Consider the following 8,740-nt stretch of genomic DNA (forward strand, 5'->3'; position numbering starts at 1 on the left):
GTGGTGGCACTTGCCTGTAGTCCCAGCTACTCCAGAGGCTGAGACAGGAGAATCGCTTGAACCAGGGAGGCAGAGGTTGCCGTGAGCTGAGATCATGCCACTGCACTCCAGCCTGGGTGACACAGCGAGACTGTCACAAAAAAAAAAAAAAAAAAGAGATGGAGGCTTAGTGATGAGGAGGGAAGGGGTGTCCCAAGAACCAGGATAGGGCCACCTCTGTTCCCAGCATTCCAAATGCCTCTCTGGAAGCTGCCTCCAGTCTACAGGACCCTAGAGGTGGGAGGAACCTTTTGGGAAATAGGAGGTTCCTTACCCTCCAGGACCCAAGACCAGGCCTCCCTCTCACTGAGTTCCATGGCTCCCTCCCAGCCCTGGTCCCCTAACCCCTAAAGTCTCGCAGTTTGCCACTCAGGACTGTTTGGTGTTGCCTGTCTTGGTCCCAGATACAGGTCACTTACACCAAGGTGCACAGCCATGTCCCTCTTGGGTCAAGCTGAATATAGACCAGGGTAGGCTCCAGCACCAGAGCTGGGGTAGGAAGAGATCTTTAGGGTAATGAGTTCCAGAGGCTTGTCTACCCCTTCTCTAATTCAAGCTTTCACTGAGCTCCATCCCCTCACTGAGTCTCTCTCCTCACTGAGCCCCAATCCTTCACTGAGCCCCATCCCCTCACTGAGCCCCAACCCCTCACTGAGCCTCAACCCCTCACTGAGCCCCATCCCCTCACTGAGCCTCCATCTCCTCACCAAACCCCTATCCCCTCACTGAGCCCCATCCCCTCACCAAACCCCTATCCCCTCACTGAGCCCCATCCCCTCACTGAGCTTCCAACTCCGCACTGAACCCCCATCGCCTCACTGAGCCCCATCTCTTCACTCAGCCCCCAACGCTGCACTGAACCTCCAACTCCTCACTCAGCCCCATCCCCTCACTCAGCCCCATCCCCTCACTCAGCCCCATCCCCTCACTCAGCCCCATCCCCTCACTCAGCCCCATCCCCTCACTCAGGCCCATCCCCTCACTCAGCCCCATCCACTCACTCAGGCCCATCCTCTCACTAGGTCCCCATCTCCTGACTGAGTCCCCATCCTCTCACTCAGCCCCATCCCCTCACTAGGTCCCCATCCCCTCACTCCGTCTGGTCCCTTCAGCTAGCCCTGTCCCCACGCTGCTTCCCCACTTCCCTCATCAAGCCTCATTGGTATTAACCTCAGTTCCCAGATGAAGCATTTTGAACTGCAGCCCTGAACCAGCATTGTGTTCACATGCTGGTATGGCCAGCCATAGCCATACCAGTCACATCCTTGTCATTGTCATGGCCCAGGGCACAGGCTGAGAGATGAAGGAGCCAGAGGCAAAGGGATCAGTAATAGCCTGGAAGGAGAGCCCAGCCAAGGGCTTTCTTGGGCAGCTTCCATAGCAGCTCCAGACCCATTCAGCAGAACGGATGTTGAGATGATGCCGTGGGCAGAGCGGCGAGCAGCAGCTCACCCTCTGGCCTGCCAGGACTCAAGCCAGGCTGGAACACAGAGCAGGGACTGGCCCCACCCTGATCCCCTGCACAAGAGTTGCACTGTGCACCCTCCTTCCACCACCCACCCCGCCCCTGAGGCCAGGCCATGGGTCGGGGGGTCAGGCAGGGTCACCCATAAAGGCCAGAAACAGAAGGACACCCAGGTAGTGAGGGAGCAAGGCAGAGAGGCTGTGAGATCCAGGGTCAGGGATGTATAGTATAGTCAGACCTGCAAGCAGAGAGAGGCTGTGTGTTTACACCCCAGAGTTTGGCATGGCAAGAGTGGCACCAGAGAACTCCAGTGCCCTGGCATCTCCAGGACACAGAGAGGCAGACCCATGTGAGGGACCCAAGCCCACAGGCCTGGAGGCAGGAAGGTTCAGGATGATGGTGATCCTGGAGAGCCCTGGACAAGGACACTGGAGTCCCAGGCCCCACTGCACAGCCTCGACCTTCAAGAGAGCCTCAGGGCTCCTTGGTGGACTTCACTCACCTGGTTGTTCACGAACACAGTCACTGACGCTTAACTCTGCCAGCCTTGTGTTGGGCATAGGGGCAAAGATACCAAAAGATACTTCACGGAAATGGCTGAAATCGTGGTCTGGATTCAAGGGAGTGGTTTCTGCTCTAAGTGCCTGCCTTGCCCACCATCCTTTCTAAGGATTTCTTAGGTCGCCAGGTGACCCAACTGGCCTGCCACTAACCAGATTAGAGGTGGGCCTGACCTAGGGCCTGGCCCTCTCTCAGCTGGCCAGTGGCCCATGACATGGTCTGGCTTGAAGCTGCCCCCTAAGAATCAGATCCACTGGGTCCTCCTCCCCAACAGTAGTTCCTCCTCCCCAACAGTAGATCCTCTGTCGGGGAGGAGGGAGTATCCAGAGAAGGCTGTGGGTAGGACCATGAGGCAGCAGGAGCCGAGGGCAGCAAGGACACTGGTCAGGCAAGATGTGCAGGAAGGACAGAAGCAACGTCTCAGCGTGACAGTCTCTGTGACCGCTAATCCTCAGATTCAGGAGCATCAGGCGCCTGCAGCCGAGGCAAAGAGGAGGCATCCAGATTGGTAGAGCTATTCTGTTTTGTGAACATCCATGAAGACTCCCTGAGGCTTGGAGGTGAGGGCACCATCCCTGCCTGCCTGCAAACATCTTCACAACAAGGCCCTGTCTCCCGAAGCCCTTGGGTGAGCATTTCTTTGGTCCTTGTCACCCAGAAGAGCCAAATGAACTCTGGATTTCACATCCTTGCTTCTCTGGCCTCTTCCACCAGCCAAAGTCAGCCCTGGTATCCAGTGGAAGCCACATATGGTAACAAGAACCCTGGACCTGAAGTCCAAAGGTAAGATTCAAGACCTGGTTTTGCTGTGGTCTGCCTCCCAGAGGCCTGCCCTTCCCACTCCCTGCTGGCACCCTGTCCCTTCGCCACTGCCTCCACCCTTATTCCAGAAGAACATCCAGGACTTCCATCAATCTGGTGGTCCCTGCTCTAGCCAGACTTCTCCAGGCGGGGCTGGGGACTAGACACATCCCGGGAGCCTGTGGTTCTGAAAGAAGACTGAAAGGGGACAAAGGTCACTGGAGTGGTGGAATTCCAAACACTTGCGACTAGCCAGTAGAGAGGCTGTTCAAGCCGGGGCTGATTTAGTCACGTTTTTCCCCAACCCAGCCCCCTCCGTCTAGGGAAGAGGGGCAATGGACAGGTAGCTGGATTCTGGTTAGAACAGGAAGTCCTGCTGGGGCTGCTGAAGAGGCTCACATGAGACTGTGTCACCTCAGCCTTCTCTGCATTTCCACCCATGTCCCGTCACACTTTCCTCTTTTCTCTCTGCAACTAGAGGTCAGTCAGCCCTGGACCAGCCCATCCCCAACCTCCCCCCACACCTAATAGCATGAGCTCCAGAGCCAGAAAGACCTGGGTTCAAATCCTAGCTCAGCTACTTTCTGACCATGTGACCCTAGGCAAGCTGCCTCCCTCTCTGAGCAAGCCTGAAGGGAATAAAATGACAATATGGGAAAGGCCAAGCAAGCGGCTGAGGGGCTCACTAAATGTCAGTTTCCTTTCTCTTTCCAAAGTTCAAAGTCCCTGAGCTGGGGACACTGATGGGGCTGGACATGGCCAGGGATCCTACCAGGGGCTTTAAGAGTCATGGAATTGCCAGGTGCTGTGGCTCACACCTGGGAGTGCTGGGAGGCTGAGGCGGGAGGATCACTTGAGCCCAGAAGTTTGAGACTAGCCTAGACAACAATGTGAGACCCTGTCTCTACAAAAAAATAAAATTAGCTGGGTGTGGTGGTGCACACATGTGGTCCCAGCTACATGGGAGACTGAGGCAGGAGGATCACTTGATCCCAGGAGGCTGAGGCTGCAATGAGCCAACACTGCACCACTGCACTCCAGCCTAGGTGACAGAGCGTGACCCTGTCAAAAAAAAAAAAAAAAAAAAAGAGTCATGGAATCAAACACAGGTGCCCACCTGCAGCAGGTCACTACATTGCTTTGGGCTGTGTGTCATCATCTGTCAAATGGGGGGACAATAGAAGATGCCTAGCAAATAATGCTAGACCCCCTTCCCTGGTCACAGAAGTCCACCTAGAGGACGGGACTGAGACTTCCTTTCAGTGTTGAGAGGACAAGCTGGGCAAGAGAGGGACTGCTCTTTAAGGCAGGAGGCTCTGGAGGTTGGGGGCAGGTGCGGGGGGTGGCGAGTCACCAGGAAGGGAGACAGGGCACAGGGGCTGGGCTTTTCTAAAGGATGGGGCAGGCTTTATGCCTCCATCAGCCTGGGGCCATTTGGAGGGGCACTTCTAGATGTGTACTCACAAAAGCTCAGGTTTATTCTGAGACTTACTCAGAGGGTCACACACACATTTGGCTACACAAAGGCACCCTGGAGACACACAAACACATTCATACTTACTCCTGCACACCCAGGGACAGCCACACAGAAAGGCACACGAAAGAGGTATTCGAGATATTCATGCAGTCTCGCATGTAACCTTGTATCCTCACAGTCAAAGTGCATGTTTATTTTGTACATACTCCTGTGCACTCTGGAACATTCACAGACACCCTCACAGACACACGGAGGCTAGCACAGTCAGGTGTTCTCAACACTCAGGTGCCTTCAGTCACCCCAGGGCCGCCCCCTTCCCTCCAGCCAAGTAGACTCCGCCTTTTCTCCCCACCCACTTCCCACCGTCCTCTGGGGCCTCTAGGGCCTCCCTGCAGAGCTGGGGGAGGGGACAGGGCAGGGCTCACTCAGCTGATGTGGCAACAGCGCTCACCTGCAGCCAGGGCCACACCCTCCACTGGGAAAGGCTTAAAGGAGCAGGAATCCCAGGTGTTGACCTCACAGGGTCTGTGCCCATGCTTTTCAGATGGGGTCAAATGGAGAATGGGACTTGAACCCAGGACTCCAGTGCCAAGAGTTGGGTGGGGAGTAGGCAGGGGACGCTCCTGCTGGGAATGGGGAAGCCTGGGTTCCAGACCCACCTCTTGCCTGCCCTGGTTGGCTGCTTGGCAACCTACGCCTCCCCACCGCTCCTCAGCTCCCTGACAGGCACTCCTACCCTCTTGCAGTCCCTGTCTCAGGAGCCAGCACTCTCCTGAAAGCCACCCAAGCCAGAAACCTGGGCATCCCGCCGCACACCTCTCTCTACCTGTGGAATCTATCCCTAAACATTTCCTGAACCTGGGTAGGCGATGCAGTAGGCAACCAGCCAGCTTTTTCCCAGCTCTGTGACTTAGGGCAAGTCACTCCTGTTCTCTGAGCCTCAGTTTCCTCATCTGTAAATGAGGTGTGATCACACCCACCTCACAGGATTGATGAGACAATTTAACTGCATAATACAGACAGAGCGCTGCAGGCCCAGGCCCAGGAACTCTGGACTGGTTTGGTGAGTGACTAGATATATGGATGAGTTGTCCAACATATTGAGGCGGGCGAGGTCACCCCTGCTGCAGCCTCGCTGATCCTGCTACCTCCTAGGGGATCCCAGAGGTGTGGTTTGCTGCTGCTTCCAAAACCTGGGCAGCCCAGCCCAGCTCAGCCCTAACTGCTGTATCAAGGTAGAAGGATCAGGCCGGTGGACAGTCGCAGGGGTGGAGAGGGGTCAGGGAGACACAGCCATGCCTGTGGGAGCCACCAGCCTGCTGGGGGAGATCTAGCTCAACTCTGCTCCTGGAGTACCCGGCTGAAGCAAGGAAGCCCCATTGTGTTCTTGCGGCTCCAAGGCTAGTTAGTGAACATATCTAGCATGGCCCAAGGGCTCCAAAGCCCGAAGTAGAAGCAGGAGCTCCTGGGCTGGTAAGGGAGACACTCCTGAGCCCAGGTCCCCAAACCCAGGAATCGCCTGGGATTCCCAGTCTGATGGGAGCAAATTGCCCTCTCCTAGGGGCTCCTAGGCTGGTAAAAAACACAACTCTTGCCGGGCACAGTGGCTCATGCCTGTAATCCTAGCACTTTGGGAGGCTGAAGCAGGCGGATCACCTGAGGCTGGGAGTTCGAGACCAGCCTGTCCAACGTGGAAAAACCCCGTCTCTACTAAAAATTAGCCGGGCATGGTGGCCCGTGCCTGTAATCCCAGCTACTCAGGAGGCTGAGGCAGGAAAATCCCTTGAACCTGGGAGGCGGAGATTGCAGTGAGTTGAGATTGTGCCATTGCACCCCAGCCTGGGCAACAAGAGTGAAACTCTGTCTCAAAAAAAAAAAAAAAAAAGGCTGGGCGCGGTGGCTCATTCCTGTAATCCCAGCACTTTGGGAGGCTGAGGCGGGTGGATCACAAGGTCAGGAGTCTAAGACCAGCCTGGCCAACATGGTGAAACCCTGTCTCTACTAAAAATACAAAAGTTAGGCCGGGCGCGGTGGCTCAAGCCTGTAATCCCAGCACTTTGGGAGGCCGAGATGGGCGGATCACGAGGTCAGGAGATCGAGACCATCCTGGCTAACACGGTGAAACCCCGTCTCTACTAAAAAAAAAAAAAAATACAAAAAACTAGCCGGGCAAGGTGGCGGGCGCCTGTAATCCTAGCTACTCCCGAGGCTGAGGCAGGACAATGGCGTAAACCCGGGAGGCGGAGCTTGTAGTGAGCTGAGATTGGCCACTGCACTCCAGCCTGGGCGACAGAGCGAGACTCCGTCTCAAAAAAAAAAAAAAAAATACAAAAGTTAGCCAGGCATGGTGGCGGGCACCTGTAATCCCAGCTACTTAGGAGGCTGAGGCAGGAGAATCGCTTGAAACCGGAAGACAGAGTTTGCAGTGAGCTGAGATTGTGCCACTGCACTCCAGCTTGGGCAAAAGAGTGAAACTCCATCTTGGAAAAAAAACAAAAAACATAACTCTTGCCAGGTGCAGTGGCTCATGCCTGAAATTCTAGCACTTTGGGAAGCCGAAGCAGGTGGATCACCTGTCAGGAGTTCAAGACTAGCCTGGCCAACATGAGGAAACCCTGTCTTTACTAAAAATACAAAAATTAGCCGGGTGTGGTGGTGGGCACCGGTTATCCCAGCTACTCAGGAGGCTGAGGCAGGAGAATCGCTTGAACCCGGGAAGCAGAGGTTGCAGTGAGCCAAGATTATGCCACTTCGCTCCAGCCTGTGTGAAAGAGCGAAACTCGGCCAGGCGCGGTGGCTCACGCCTGTAATCCCAGCACTTTGGGAGGCCAAGGCAGGTGGATCACCTGAGGTCAGGAGTTTGAGACCAGCCTGGCCAACATGGCGAAACCCCATCTCTACTAAAAATACAAAAATCAGCCGGGTGTGGTGGCAAGCGCCTATAATCCCAGCTACTTGGGAGGCCGAGCGAGAGAATCGCTTGAACCTGGAAGGTGGTGGTTGCAATGAGCCGAGATCGCGCCACTACACTCCAGCCTGGGTGACAGAGCGAGACTCCGTCTGAAAAACAAAAATGAAAGAGCGAAACTCTGTCTAAAAAAAGCAAAAAAAAACCACTCTTGTTCTCAGGGACCCTAAATCACAAAAGAAAAGAGACCTAGGACACAGAGGAGTAGTGAGCACAAATGAATTTAGCTTTGTGTATGAGCCTGTTGCTTATTTGTGCAGCATTTGTGACTCTGTGCATGTGTGTGCATGTGTGCGTGGCTGTGTTGACTCTGTGTATGTGCCTGTGAGCCCAGGCTGTTGAGAAGGTTTAGTGAATGTGGACCCAGTTGGGTGGAATTGCTTATTTATTAGACACACATTTAGCGAACATTCACAGGGCAGGGCCCTGGACTGATTCGGTTCTTGTTTTTGAGGGCTTCACTCTGTAATGAGGGGAGATTAGGCACTAAACACAAAATCCTGCTGGGCATCGTGGCTCACACATATAATCCCAACATTTTGGGAGGCCGAGTCGGGTGGATCACCTGAGGTCAGGAGTTCAAGACCAGCCTGGCCAATATAGTGAAATCAATATAGTGACCAGCCTGGCCAATATAGTAGTTTTGTAAAAATACAAAAAGTAACCAGGCATGGTGGCACACACTTGTGGTCCCTCCCAGCTACTCAGAAGGCTGAGGCAAGAGATTTGCTTGAACCCAGGAGGTGGAGGTTGCAGTGAGCCGAGATTGCACCACTGCACTCCAACCTGGGCAACAGAGTGAGACTCCATCTTAAAAAATAAAGTAAGGCTGGGCGTGTGGCTCACGCCTGTAATCCCAGCACTTTGGGAGGCCGAGGCAGGCGGATAACTTGAGGTGGGGAATTCAAGACCAGCCTGACCAACATGGAGAAATCTTGTCTCTAGTAAAAATACAAAATTAGCTGGGCGTGGTGGCGCATGCCTGTAATTCCAGCTACTGGGGAGGCTGACGCAGGAGAATCGCTTGAACCCAGGAGGCAGAGATTGTGGTGAGCCGAGATCGCACCATTGCACTCCCGCCTGGGCAATGAGAGCAAAATTCCGTCTCAAAAACAAAACAAAACAGTCTCACGCCTGTAATCCCAGCACTTTGGGAGGCCAAGGAGGGCGGATTACAAGGTCAGGAGATCGAGGCAATCCTGGCTAACACGGTGAAACCCCTTCTCTACTAAAAATACAAAAAAGAAAAAAAAAAATTAGCCGGGCGTGGTGGCGGGCGCCTGTAGTCCCAGCTACTTGGTAGGCTGAGGCAGGAGAACGGCGTGAACCCAGGAGGCAGAGCTTGCAGTGAGCCGAGATCGCGCCACTGCACTCCAGCCTGGGCAACAGAGGGAGACTCCCTCTCAAAAAAAAAAAAAAAAAAAAAACG

General features: G+C 54.5%; 1 protein-coding gene across 2 annotated transcripts in view; it reads left to right on the forward strand.

The window, feature by feature from the left end:
• Positions 1 to 2,517: 2,517 nt before the first annotated feature.
• The window catches only part of SYNC (syncoilin, intermediate filament protein), a 42,194-nt gene continuing 35,971 nt past the window's right edge, over positions 2,518 to 8,740 (forward strand). Inside the window, exons 1-2 of one of the 2 annotated variants that reach the window (XM_026457248.1) lie at positions 2,518 to 2,693; positions 2,780 to 2,848. Coding sequence is in view for 1 of the 2 variants with exons in the window: in XM_026457247.1 (XP_026313032.1) it covers positions 2,733 to 2,848 (116 nt within the window). In the remaining variant the exon portion in view is untranslated. Of the gene's footprint in view, positions 2,849 to 8,740 lie in introns of both variants that reach the window. The other variant, XM_026457247.1, reaches the window with a different exon arrangement.

Source organism: Piliocolobus tephrosceles, chromosome 1 (genome assembly GCF_002776525.5).
Source record: "Piliocolobus tephrosceles isolate RC106 chromosome 1, ASM277652v3, whole genome shotgun sequence".
NCBI lineage: Eukaryota > Metazoa > Chordata > Mammalia > Primates > Cercopithecidae > Piliocolobus > Piliocolobus tephrosceles.